Genomic DNA, 15,000 nt, shown 5'->3' on the forward strand with positions numbered 1-15,000 from the left:
GACTGTTCTATAGTCTCGACTATAGACTGTTCTATAGTCTCGACTATAGACTGTTCTATAGTCTCGACTATAGACTGTTCTATAGTCTTGACTTTAGACTGTTCTATAGTCTCGACTATAGACTGTTCTATAGTCTCGACTATAGACTGTTCTATAGTCTCGACTATAGACTGTTCTATAGTCTCGACTATAGACTGTTCATTAGTCTATTCTATAGTCTCGACTATAGACTGTCTATAGTCTCGTTTATGAAATAATCTATAGTCTCAGCTATAGACTGTTCTATATTATCGACTATTTATTGTCCTATAGTCTCGACTGTTGACTCATCTACAGTCTAGACAATTGACTGTCCTATAGTATCGACTAATAAAAAATATTTGCAGTTTTTTTTTTCTACCAAATACTAATTCTATATTTCAAATCCCATATTCTAGGTTTCCTTTGCAGATGTGGCGGTTTATATTGTGCTGTCCATCGATACAGCGATAAGCACAATTGTACATTTGATTATCGGGAACATGGAGCCCAAGAAATTAGACGCAATAATCCGGTAGTAGTTGGCGAAAAAATACAAAAAATTTGAACTTTTGTGCCATCAACATTAAACAACTTTATAATAATATAATCTTATACATAAATCTATATATAAATATAAAAAACAACTTATAAATATTAAATATAAATACAAAAAAAACCTTTAATAATAATATAAATATATAAAATAATATTAAAAAATCAGAAAAAAAAACTAATTTAAATATAAAAAAAACTGAAAAAATCTAAAAAAAATGTAAACACAATACAACAAAAAAATAAGCAAAGAAGTTTTTAAAAAAGCCAATTACAACCAAAAAAAAAAAAGAAATAAAGAAAAAAAACAATATTTTACTTTTTGTTCGAAACAACAACAACAACTAACTTTTTTCCAAAACCACAATGCAATTATAATTTTTTGTTTTTTTTTTGTTTTGTTTAATAAACAGCATTATTTTTAAAATCAAAAGGGGTATATTTAGCTAAAATAAAGAAGAATTTTTGTATAATTAGATTTATTAAACAGCTTTTTTTCGTAAATTATCTAAAAGAAAACAACTACTTATACTATAAATAAAAGACTTTGATAAAACCCTTTATTAACAATTCTTTAGAAAAAAAATAATAAAAAAGTAAATGCTGCTGCAGTTTTTTTAAATTAAATTAAACTAAAGAACACAATGCTTTAAAAAAACAAAATTATTAGTTTTTTTCTTTAAAAAAAAAGTTTAAGTTAAATTCAAAAAAAAAGTTTAAAATTAAATCCAAAAACTCTATAGAGTTATTATAATTATAATTAAACTTTTAAAACACTTTAGTAATAAACAAAAAGAAAACTTTTTTTTTATAAAACTTAAACAACAATTTACACTTAGTTTATTTAACATCTAACGACTATTTAAAGATTAAAACAAAAACTACTACTATTTACTATTGAATAATTGCAAAAAAACAAAAAAAAAAATGTAAAGAAAAACAAAAAAATCAATTGCATAAAAACATTTCTAGTAAATAACAACAATATTAAACAGCCACAACAAACTAAGAAAATCAACAACTAAAATGCTAAATTAAAAAAAAGAAAAAAAAAAACAATTTTGTGAGTTTGAAAAAGTAAAGGATAAAAAACGTAAATATTATTATATTATTAAAATTAATAACAAGTTTTAAGTAGTAATATTATTAATTAATTAATTATTAAAAAAAAGTAAAGAGAAAAAAGGATTTAAATTTAATTTAAAAACAATTAACAAACATTATTCTAAAACACTACACAAGGAAAGAAAGAAGGAAACAAAAAAAAAAAAAAAACACAAATTTATTATTAAAATTTTCAGTTCAATTTTTTGTAATATTTTTGCTATTTTGTGCTTGTTCTTTTCTTTTCTTTTCTGTTTTTTTTGTGAAAAAAAAACAAACTTTTTTGGTTAATTTTTAAGGGTTAAAGGGTAAAAAAAGAGAAGGCAAATTTAGTTAAATTGTGAATTTTATAAAATTGTAAAAAGATTTTTTCGAGATATAAACAAATTTTGTAATGAATATATGTAATGATTTAACAATCAAACCTTGACACTTTGACTGATATCTCAAAAATCTTTAGAAAAGTTTTGAAATTGTTGATTTTTACAAAAGTTGAAAAAGGCTGGTCTTTAGATTAGACTAAAGACTAGACTAAAGGCTGGTCTATAGATTAGACTAAGGGCTGGTCTTTAGATTAGACTAAAGACTAGCGTGAAGACTAGACTAAAGACTGGAGTATAGACAACCCTTTAGACTATAGACTAGTCCAGAGATTAGACTATGGTCTAGCGATTAGATTATAAACTAAACTGTAGACTTGTCTAAAGACTACACTATAGACTAGACTATGGACTAGACTATTCACTAGTCTCAAGACTATGTTATAGACTAGACTATAGACTATGGACCAGATTAGACTAGTCTTAAATCTAGACCATAGACTCGACTGTATACTTAAGTATGTATTAGAGTATAGTCTAGGCTATAGAATAGACTATAGACTAGTCGGAGGACTAAGCTATAAACTATATCACAGACTAGTCTAAAAACTAATATATGGACTCGTCTGAAGACTACGCTATAAACAAGACTACATACTAGTCTAAAGACTAGACTATAGACTAGTTTTAAAACAAGACTACTAGTCTAAAGACTAGACTATAGAGTAATCTAAAGACTAAACAGTATACTAGACTATACGCTAGTCTAAAGACTAGACTATATACTAGTCTAAAGACTGGACTAAATACTAGTGTAAGGACTAGACTATATACTAGCCTAAAGACTATATACTAGTCTCAAGATTAGACTATAGACTAGTCTTAAAACTAGACTATTTACTAGTCTTAAAACTAGACTATTTACTAGTCTAAAGACTAAACTACATACTGGTCTAAAGACTCAACTATATACTAGTCTAAAGACTAGACTATACTAGACTAAATACTACGCTAGTCTAAAGACTAGAGTATACGCTAGTCTAAAGACTAGAGTATACGCTAGTCTAAAGACTAGACTATACGCTAGTCTAAAGACTAGAGTATACGCTAGTCTAAAGACTAGACTATACGCTAGTCTAAAGCCTACACTATATACTAGTCAAAAGACTAGACTATATACTAGTAAAGACTTGACTATAAACTAGTCTAAAGACTACACTATATACTAGTCTAAAGACTAAACTACATACTGGTCTAAAGACTCAACTATATACTAGTCTAAAGACTAGACTATACTAGACTAAATACTAGACTATAGACTAGTCTTAAGACTAGCCTATATATGAGACTGTAGACTATATACTAGTCCAAAGACTAGACTATTGACTGGTTCAGAAACTAGACTACAGATTACACTATGGACTAGACTATAGACTCGACTCTAGACTAGACTATAGACACTCCTTAAATACCAATTGAAATCATTCGAAATGTCTTTCTCTTGTTCCTACATGTTCGTTCATTATTGGAATACTTTTCTTTCAAACATTAAGTCGTAACTAACTGTGGACACTAGAACGCAATGCTGAAAAGGAACAAAAGGAGCATTTAGTTGTGAAATTTCTTCAAAATCAAAGCATTTGAAAGTAGTTGGCAAAAACTTCTTTGACTTTTTTTATGATTGTGCTTTAAAAGTTTAAATAACTATTGCTTTTGGAATCAGTTTCCACAAAACAACTAAAATTTAATTCCCAAACTCAACAAAATAACTAACAAAGTTTGTTTTTTTCCAAAAAAAAAAGAAAAAAAATGTATTGTATTGTGAAAAAAAAAACAAAACCGAAAGAAAAGTAAAATAGAAGTTACACGGAAAAGTCTCTTTTCAAATAAAGGCATTTTCAGCCAAATTTGAAAAATGACTTTTCTTTTTAAAACACTTTAAAAAAAACTTTAATTTTCTTTTTTTTATTATTTTAATAATAACCCTTAAAAATGCTTTAAAATGTCTTCTTTATTTTATTTTACTTCTCTAGTTTTTATTTTCTGTTAATTGAAATAGCCTAAAGCTTTAAGCTTTTCTTAAACTTTTTACCTTTTTTTATAATTTGAAATCCTTTTTTTGTTTTTTCCCCTTTTTTTCTTTTATTATTTTTTTAAGTTTATTTTTAAATATTTTTATTATTATATTTTTTTTTCTTTTTTGTTAACTCTTTATATAAAATATTATATTATATTATTAAATTAACTAGAGCTTGCTTTTTTTTATTTTTATTATTATATTATATATTATCTTTTAAATGTTTTATTTTTATTAAAAATATTTTTTAGAATTAATTAAAACAAATATTTAGTAATAATTTCTTGATGAAAAAAAGGTTTTTAATTGTTTTTTTGAAATTTTAATTTAAAGAAAAAAAATATTAAAGAAAATAAAAAGAAAAAAAAAATTAGTTAAAACCACTTTACAAAATAAATAAAAACTAAACAAATGTTTGTATTCATTTAAAAAAAAAGAAATCCACAAAATATTAGGGGTTTGTGTTTGTGTTCTACTGGTAAAAAAAAAGAAATTAAATTCTAATATAAATAACATAAAGCCTTAACGCTTTACACAAAGTGTTGAGAACTTGCTATAGAATTTTAATGTTGCTCTCCTAAGGATCCTTTAAATTAGATCCAAGTGTAATAATATATTTGTCAAGTTCTTACATGAATTGCAATCACTTGTGTTTTCTTTTCAATATTTTATTTTTACTAATTCTCTGGTCTTTTTTTAATTTAATATTTTGTTTATATTTTTTAGCTTTTTTTTCAACCACTACATGCATACATATATAAATACATATACATATGCTTTAAATAAATTCTTTTAATTTTTTTAGTTACTTTTTAAATTTAATAAATATATATTTTTTTTGCAAATATTTAGTGAAATTATATATTTACCTACAATAATAATAATATACATATTTTTTGTAATTATAAGTTTAAATAATAAATCACTTTTTGTGTGTTAAATATTCTTAAAATTTAATTTTACTTGTGTTTAATTTTTTCTCTCTCTCTCACTCTCTCGCTTGTCTCCTAGTTACTTTTTTTTAAAAACAAATAATGTAAAATAATTTAATAATAATTAATATATAAATATACATCTATATATAATACATATATACATCAGTTAATAAGAAGTTAAATAAATTACCAAGAAAGAAATTTAAAAAAAAGAAAATTATTTAAAATTGTTTTTTGTTTTCTATAATATTGATAAATTTCAAAACATTTGTTTCTTTTTTAATGTTCATTTTCTTAAAACGATATAGAAATGACCAATACAATACTTTAATTGGCTCTTTATTTCGCAACAATCCTAGTCTTACTCGGCCAAAGATTGTCAACTCAGCGAAAACTTTGTACAAACGAATGTTTATTACCCACTTAAGTACTAACTGCCATAGTCGTACTACTACAAGAACTATTGCTTGTTTACTAAACTAAAATATAATTTTCTTTGGATATCGTGGTCATATTTAAGACGTTATTATATCGCAAAGATAGCTTTATTTGTAAAATCTCTCGTGTCATGTAAAGAAAGCTTTTCGAAACGAATTACAGAATGGCATTGAGAATGAGGAGAGTCCCTCCTATTCTACATTTAAATTCTTATCAAAATTTTCTTCGTTTAGCAACTTTGGTATTCTGCATTTCGATTTGAAGCGCCGTCACTAAAATCACCCTTATTCTTGAAGGTTACTCTGTATTTCGGTTCGAAGGAAAAACCTTTCAAAATACAACGTATTTAACATACAAATTAGAAAATTTTTTCTTTCGAATCGAGTTACAGAGTAACCCCTCTGCATTTCAATTCGAATCGAAATTTTCTTCGTTTGGCATTTCGATTCGAAGTAGCGTCACTAAAATAACAACTTACAATAACGTAGTTACGATCGTAGAATACTTATAATCGTAAAGTATTGGCCCCTATTCTGCATTTCAATTTGAACCGAAATTTTCTTCGTTTGGCAACTTTGGCATTCTGCATTTCGATTCGACTCTCCGCCACATAAACAACATCTTATAAAAACTTAGGTACGATCGTAACGCAGAATACCACATTCGTAAAGCATTGAAACGAAATGGAAATGCTTCTTCTTTTTCTTACGATTCCTTTTTTTTTTTGGTTGGAATACCAATTTTCGATCGTTACGTAACTGAATGCGACAACGTAATCGATATGCTGAGAAGGTGGGTATGTACCCACATTTGTACGTTTTTGTATGTTGTTAATTTAGTGACTCTTTGTATGATTTCGTTCTTTAGTTGTTGCTGTTCAAGCTTTCACATGCGGCAGCATATTATGGGAGCTATTCGGCCAATGTTCGAATCATTTCCATACGATACAGGTTCTCTGAGATGGTCTGGCCAGATTTCAACAGCTCATAATAGAAAGAACACTTAGTCCATAAGATATTTGACTTTGGTGACAATTCATAGCCGAGTTACTTGCCGAAACTTTGGTGAACTGGAAATAGACTATTCCAAAGCTCAGCCTTTGGTCGAGTGAGTACACTTATTCGATTGCTAAAGTCTTATGTCCACTAGAATTTCTTCATTGACTGCAACTTGGAATTTTTCATAGACCTAGTTGTAGGTGATCTAGATTGGCCATTACTGGTCTCTGCAAATTTAGTCTTCCAGATGTTTTTAGAATGCTGATGAAATTGAGACGGCAGCCTATCTTCTTTGTAACAGTCTAGTCCTGGGAGGTTCTAGAACCGAACTCCACGGTCAATATACTTCAATGTTCTTCTTTGACCTACAAAAAGTTCAATTAGAAAGACTCAAAGCGACATGTTCATCGTTTCTTCTCATTCCCTTCTTTCTTCATCTGTAACCTGCATTTCATGTCTATCTACTTCCATGTTCTTATTCGATCTATCAATTCATCGTTTCTTCACATTTCTTTCTTTCTTTCTTCATTTGCAACCTGTTTCAACCTAACCTACAACTATTTTGCTGTCAATTCAAATCGAAATTTTGGCACTTTTAGTACATATTAAGCATTTCGTTTCGAAGCTCCGGAGAAGTGTAAACAATATCGATCGAAATGTGTGACAGACCTGTATAATTGCATTAGTTTATTTCCAGTTTATAAATATGAACTTTGAAATTTGTGCTAAACAAAATTAAACATTTTGACAAGACGCAGTAAATGTGCAAGATTAAAATAAAATGTGTTTTTTGCTATTAAATGATAAATAAATTTTGTTTATTTCAAAATATAAAAACAAAATAGCAAGTGCAAACCTTGTTACTGAGCTAAAATGTTTCAATTAGTTGAAATGACATATTTTATCTAAAAATTAATAAAAGTATGATGGACATTTTGAAGCACTTTGCTAACATATAAGCAGTATCTGATCCATTCAGATAATACAACAACTACTCCCCTGTAAACATTATTGCAATACATGTTCCTACATGATAGTGTAGATCCCTAGTAAATTTAGGATTACTTGGATGTAATGCATGGATGAATTACGTGGTCCTCATCTACTAAATCGCATTGTTGAATTTACTACATTTTTCACATATAATTTGATTAGTTTTGAACCAGTCCTAGTCCTTTGTGAAGTACTCTTTACACGCGTGTGCGGACTAGTCTAAATTTTTGCAGGGTATTGCCCAAATATTCGGGTGTGCGATGAAATTATTCAAGGAAAAGTGAACCTTACCGTAGTTGTGATGAGTTTTACTAAATAGCTTTTGTTATATTTTCTCCAGTGATTTTAAGACTTTCTAATAAGCGCTCTTATATTAAGGTCTGCTTTACCAACTTGGTCTAAGAGATATTAGTTCAAATATTGTCGGTGTATAGTTAAGTTATTCGCCTTAGATCCATGTAGATTAATATTGTTTAGATCCGAGATATATAATTATTCTTTGGTAGTGTCATCGATAAATTCAGAAAAACAAAGAGAGAGTTGTTTTTATTTTGTATAGAAGGAGTTTGAGAGTATGTCTTCACTGTCAAACTCTACATATAAATGTATTTCTCAACTCTGTAACCTGTTGGCTGTATATTAAACAGTTCAAATGTCTCATTGGTTCGATCAGTTAGGAAGGTTGCCTATGATCGTATGTAACTAAATTGGATCGATGATCAAACATGTTCAACTATTGCAGGTACGGGTGCAACATCAGAGATATTCTATAGGACTTAGAGTTCATAACCTGAACGCTTCACAACCAAATAAGATTCTCATTCCGTTTGTGATTTCCCGATAGCGAAGACGATTAGCAATTTCCAACTATTTCTTTGTTAAATGCAATTTTCAGAAGACCCCATACATCTTAAGTGTCAATAATTCTGTTGCTATTGAAAATCAGTTAAATCGGTTCACATGTAAGGAAGACATGAGCAAATGACGAAATTTGTCCATATTTTTTAATATATTTCTTATAGGTTTGATATTAATAGGCAATATATGTGTATATATATCAAGTGAAAGGTATTCGAAAGACATTTCATTACTTCGGCTTATGATCGAGTTATATCCGAAAATATTCTCATAAACATGGGTGTTTGGGGATTTTACTCATATCTTAATTATTTTTGACAATAATTTCGATTTTTTCATTGATTCGTCTTTATATTCGAAAATGTTCTTATAAATATAGATGTTTTGGGGAATTAGAAATGTGGATTTTTTGGATCTACTTTGTATTATGTATCGAAAGCAATTTCTACCAAAACTTGTTTCCAATGTTAGATAAAGGCCGCTAAAAACGAGTAAATATGATGACTACTTACCGTCTGCATTACTTTGAAGTACTCTATTAATGATTTTTATTTTATCTGATTTAGAAGTACTTTTTTCGGCTTTGTTATATTGTTTGCATATTTTATTTAATTGCGTGTTAAGAATTGTGCTTCTATCTGAAAACCATTATAAAATGGCTAAGCAGTGGTGTAGTGAGTAGAACATTTAACTAACAAAGTGAAGTCTCTTGTTCGCATTCTCCTTAAAAAAAACAAAACAACTTACTTAACAACTTCTATGTAAGCGAAATGTGTTTCATTAACTCCCTATTTGTAAGCAAGCTAAGAAGTACTCAATGTGTTAAAATAATGAGTTAAAATACCAATGAGAAGTAGTGAAAAAAGGTTTTATTAGCATTTTAACTCATTACTTTTCTGTGCAAGTTTTTCTTGAGTTCTTTAATTTAGAAATTTGATGTTTTGTAAAGCTTTAATTTGGATTTTTTTAAATGAACCTGCAATGTAAGGGATTCTACTAAATATTCTTCTATATTAAGAATCTTGATATCTTTAGTTTTGAACTATATTAGAATGCTGATATAAAATTGCATCAGTAGAAGTACTTGCCTCCAATGGCATGAGTTAAAATGCTTATGACTCATTACTTTTCTATACAAGTTTTTCCGGGGTTCTTCAATTTAAAGTTTTGATGTTTTGTAAAGCTTTAGTTTTGGACTCAACTTCTTCACAAACATAGGCTTTTTATCTAGAATCTTCATTGGTTTCGGTCTACGGCCATCCATGTCTTCCGATTTCCTATAGTTTCCATTCCAACGTCTCGTACGATGTCTGACAATACTTTAATTAATCTTTTTGAAATTAGTATTCTTGTGAAACGTTGAAATTTAAAAAATTTAAAAATCTTTCTTTTATTAAGATCGCTAACAAGATATATTTAGTAAAACTTGTTTTAAGTTAAAAATTAACAAAAACAAAAAATTTCTTTAGCTTTCTTTTAAGTTTTTACTTAAACTTTAGTTTAATTATTTAATTTTATAAAAAATATTTTTAAATTTTTTTCTCAAAACTCAATTGTCCAATTCACAATCGGTGTTGTACAGTTGTATGGTAGTATGTTAGATTTTGTTTTTATAATTGATATGTTTTTGTTTCAAAATAATTTATTTGACAAATTTTTATGACATACAACGCTACAACAATACGATATTGTTTGTTAATTGGACAAATGTATATATAATTTATATTAATTAAATAGAATATTGCTTCAGACTGTAGCACGCATTAAATACGAAATGATAATATAATTGATAAATAAAAATACTTAATTTAAAAAATAAAAATAAAATGCTTTAAATAAGAATTTAAATTTTCCAATATATAAAAATTAGGGACCCACTTAAAACAAATCAATTGAAGAATTCTTCTTAAATATAAAAAAATATATATAATAAATGCTTCATTTAAAAGAAAAAAAAAAAAACACTTCAGAAAACAAAAATATATAAAAATAAAAATAATATAAAATAAAGTGCAATAATAATAAAAAAAATTATTTTAATTTAACTCCACTATGTAAAAAGTCTCCAGCAAAAAAAATTATTTTTAAAAAATTTAAAAATTTAATAAAAAAATTTAAAAGAAAAAAATATTTACAAAAAAATTGCATAATTACAAAAAAAAGAAAACAAGCAAAACTGACTGTAGTTACAAAAATTAAAATATTTTTGTTTAAAATAAAAACAAAAAATATCAATAAAATTTTTTCTCACACACACACTTAATAAACTAATTAAAATGTTTAAAAACATTTTACTTTAAATTAAAAAAATTAATTCAACTCATAAGAAATGTAAAGGTATGTTCAAATATTCAAAAATATAAGGAAAATAAAAAATAAAAATATTTAAAAAAGGGTTTGAGAAAAAGTGCTAATTTGATGAGTGAAAAAAATAATAAACAAATATATATATATAATGTTTAATGGCAAGATTTTTTGTAATATTTAAAATTAAAAAAAAAAATAAAATTTAAATAATAATAATAATAAATTTAGTTAATATCGGTTTTTATAGCATATAAAAAGGCGTTTGTATATTAAGACTTACCAATAAAATACATATAAAAAATACAACAACATTAATTTATAAGTTTTATGCTATTTGTAAACTAATTAATTATATATATAAATAAATATAATAATTACAACAAATATTATTATTAATAATAAAAAAAACACAAATACTGATTATATTAAAAACAATATTATGTAAAAAAATTCATATATTAATTTAAATACAAAAAAAAAATGACCCTAGCATCCGATAAATGATCATGATATAGAAATATGCAAACAAGAAAAAAATTAAATGAACAAAAAATAAATAAAGAAATTTATTCTAAAAACTAAAAAAAAAAAAAACACTAAAAATAATGGATAATTGTTTTTAATTTATTGAAATTAGGAAAATAAGTTTAGTTTTTCTAACTTAAACCAGATCTTTAATTAGATATATGTTCATCTACTAAAGAACTAAATATTCCACTAAAGGACACTTCACACGATCACACTTTACGTACGTAAAGTCTAAAGAAAAAGTAAAATGAAATTCCATACGTATAACAAACAAGTAAGAAATTATAGTCGGGCGAGGCTGACCATATAATATCCTACACCTTTTACAAAAATAAAACATGTATGAATGTATAGTCGGGCGTAGCCGACCATATGATACCCTACACCAGTCAGTATATATATTAAAAATTAAAATTAAAAATATTTTTAAATTTTTTTTTTTTGCAAAAAAGAGATTTTTTTAAGAGGGCTTAAAGGGGAGTAGGGCAAAATATGGCCGTATCCTTAATAATGTTAGTAGGGGGAATTAAGTCTTCCTCAATATTATTTATGTATAATTTAAAAGTGTTATTAGTGTTTGTAAGTGAATTTTGACCTTTAAGTCATTTTCTGAAGGGGAGTTTTTATGGGGGATAGGGTCAAATAAAGCCCGATCATTACAAAAATCGGTAGTGTCATTTAAAGTTCTATAAAACTAAGTTTTGTCGACTTTTGTTGACATAATAGATCACTTAAATTAATTATATGCCAAAAGGCCCTATTTGGGGTGTACGGTTGTATGGGGCTAGCTAGAAATAATGGACCGTTTAACCATTTTCAATAGGCTTCGTCCTTGTGCCAAGAGAAGCGTATGTGCCAAATTTCATCCAATTTTCTTGAAAATTGCGGCCTATACCTTGCGCACAAGGTTTACATGGACATCCAGCCAGACAGACGGACGGACGGACATAGCTTAATCGACTCAGAAAATGATTCTAAGCCGATTGGTATACTTTAAGGTGGGTGTAGGACGAATATTTTTCTATGTTACAGACATCAGCACAAACGCAATATACCCTCCCCACTAAAGTGGTGTAGGGTATAATGAGATTTAGTTGTCATAATAAAGCATTTAAGTTGAATTGTACCATGCCTCAGATATACATACTTAAACCGTTTATTCTTGAATAAAATTGTGGACAATTAAGTATAATTTTGATGGGAGCTTTTCAGGCTAGGATCATATGAGCGCCTATTGTAATAGAATTCGTGAGAGTCATCAATTCTAGTATAGAACTTAAGGCTTTTCAGTTTTGAACTTAAAAGCCCTATTCGGTGGGTTCAGTGAAATAATGGATCGATGTTAACCATTTTCAATAGACTTCGTCTACGGTACCATAAAAGATCATGTGCCAAATATCATTTGATTATCTCCCAAATTGCGACCTGTAGTTTGATTACAAAGTTTACAATGCCTATACGACGGTTTCAGTTGTATGGGGGCTAGGTGAAATAATGGACCGATGTTAATCATTTTCAATAGGCTTCATCCCTGGGACAATAGAAGATCATGTACCCAATTTAATTATTTTCAAAATTGCAACCTGTAATTTGATTACAAGGTTTACATGGACGGACAGACATAAATGGACTCAAAAAATTATTCTGAGCTGATTGGTATACTTTAAGGTGGGTATATTACTGTGCGTTACAAGCATCAGCAAAAACCCCATATACCCTCCCCACTAAAGTGGTGTAGAGTATAAAAAGAGAATAAAAATCGTATGATTTATATTTTTTGTGTTTACACGATTTTCGGGGTAGATAATTAAACAATGATGTTTAGAAAACTATCGTTTGACGACGACAGAAAGATGAATCGGTTTGATGGCGATAACCAAAAAAGTCTACACTATATGAAGAGATATTAAAAAAATACTCTATAAGAGATAGGCTAGAGGCTGTAATGTAGTTTATTTTTCTAGCTGAGGTCCTATAACTCAGCTTCTCCGGGCTTTTTAAAGATCTGTAATTCGGAATAAAGTTTTGTTCGTCAAAGACCTTAATCTATTTATATTCCACCTAAGTTTACTGTCAAAATCAAGATTAATTTTGATATTTTCGGGGTAGATAATTAAACGATGATATTCAGGAGACGATCGTTGAACGGAGGCTGATGATGTCGGTACGCATATGAAAAAAGTCAATAGAAAAGTACCGAAATTTATGTAATTTATTGTTAACATTAAGGTTTCTTAGAATAATGAAACGATGGGTAGAACTGCAAAGATGCTATGGGATGACACTGATTAGAGCGAGACTGAACCCTCTTAAAATAAGGAAGTCTGAGATTAGTACGATAGAAGTAGAGTAGATTCAGACGAATGAAGAGCATGTGAAAAAGACATTGAAACTCTGGAAATCTTTCTTTGCCACTGTCAGACATTCGTAGAAGTCAGATTAGAGTATTTTGGGGGTGATATTATTCAGGAATTACGTTCAGGAAACTGAGTTTTAGAACATTAAAAGATTTAGTAAACACCTTCTGTTTTTTCGGCAAAGCATACAATTGTCATATAAAGATCAGAAAGAATCTTGACTTTAACCTCCCAAAGCACGTATTGAGTTAGATTCAAGTGGAACTTCGTTAGCCAGAAAATCAACAATCACCTATAAGTATCTTCACCATCTGCTGTACACGATCTAGTGGATTAAAAACCTTCAAATGCCGACCGAAACGTGAGAATTGTATTCCATTTTTTGTGGAATACGAGTAGTGAGAATGAAAGTATTTCTACTTTAAACAACCGCTATAAAGGCATAGGCTCACAGTCGTCTAGAGACGTATTTGGTTCAAAGTAAATTCCGAAACACGCATGAAGGAAACTTTATCATATGGAATTTCATAATCAAAGAAATGTGAAGGTCTCTTCTTACATCCACCCATCTTACAGAAAGAAAGTCAGTTTATTGTCAATAATCGATTCATAAATTGTTAAGAAATCTTATAAATTATGGTACCAAATGACTAAAACATCCTATTATAAAGACCTAGGTCCATATATACAGTATCCATTAGATCTTTACTTTAACTTTACGACTCTAGCTTTGATTCGGCATAGTCGAAAATAACAATTGGTATTAGCGTCCAAAAGTGGACAACTTGTTATAAACTGTACTTAAATTTTTCACAACTATATTATGAATTAAAAAGAAAATAATAATAAAAATTAAGTTGTGTTCTATTTTTAAAGTGTTGTATTAATTTTTTAAATAATTATCTTTGATAAGAATTATTATTACTTTTTAGCTGAACTTTATTTGTTGTTATTTGTTTTTTTTTTGAATAATATTTTGTTTTTTTTTTATTTTATGACCAACAAAATACTTTCGCTTTTCTTTACAACAAATAAATGTTTAAAGATTAGATTAACCAAAACAATTGATATTTGTTGTTTCGAGTATGGATTGATTTAAAAAAAGTAAAATATTGTTTAAAAAAAAAACTTACGTTTAACTACATAAAAACACACACCCAAAAAAATATAAACATTTTTATTAAATAATAACAATGATAACATTTGTTTTTAAAGGAATGATGACGACACAAATAACAACTAGCCAAAATGGTAAAAGATCAGATGATCAAGGAGAACAATGATGAACAATGACGACAGAAATAAGTACATACTGTACATACGAATAGATGAGATTATAAAAAACTAACCCCAAAATATTTTATTTGCAAAAAAATGTTTGTCTTTATGAATATTGCATAATTAAATGTATGTATTATATGAATATGTAATCGATTGAAGTGTTTTTTGTTTTAAATGTTGTGATCATTAACTAACTAAAGTGCCCTTCACACGATCACACTTTACGTACCT

General features: G+C 27.6%; 1 protein-coding gene across 1 annotated transcript in view; it reads left to right on the forward strand.

Moving 5' to 3' along the window:
* Positions 1-707, forward strand: part of LOC111691098 (AN1-type zinc finger protein 5) — a 4,781-nt gene extending 4,074 nt beyond the window's left edge. The window contains exon 4 of the mRNA XM_023453737.2: positions 438-707. Coding sequence (XP_023309505.1) covers positions 438-586 — 149 coding nt within the window. The 3' untranslated portion in view covers positions 587-707. The remainder of the gene's footprint in view (positions 1-437) is intronic.
* Positions 708-15,000: the final 14,293 nt, after the last annotated feature.

The sequence above is a fragment of the Lucilia cuprina genome, chromosome 4 (assembly GCF_022045245.1).
Source record: "Lucilia cuprina isolate Lc7/37 chromosome 4, ASM2204524v1, whole genome shotgun sequence".
NCBI lineage: Eukaryota > Metazoa > Arthropoda > Insecta > Diptera > Calliphoridae > Lucilia > Lucilia cuprina.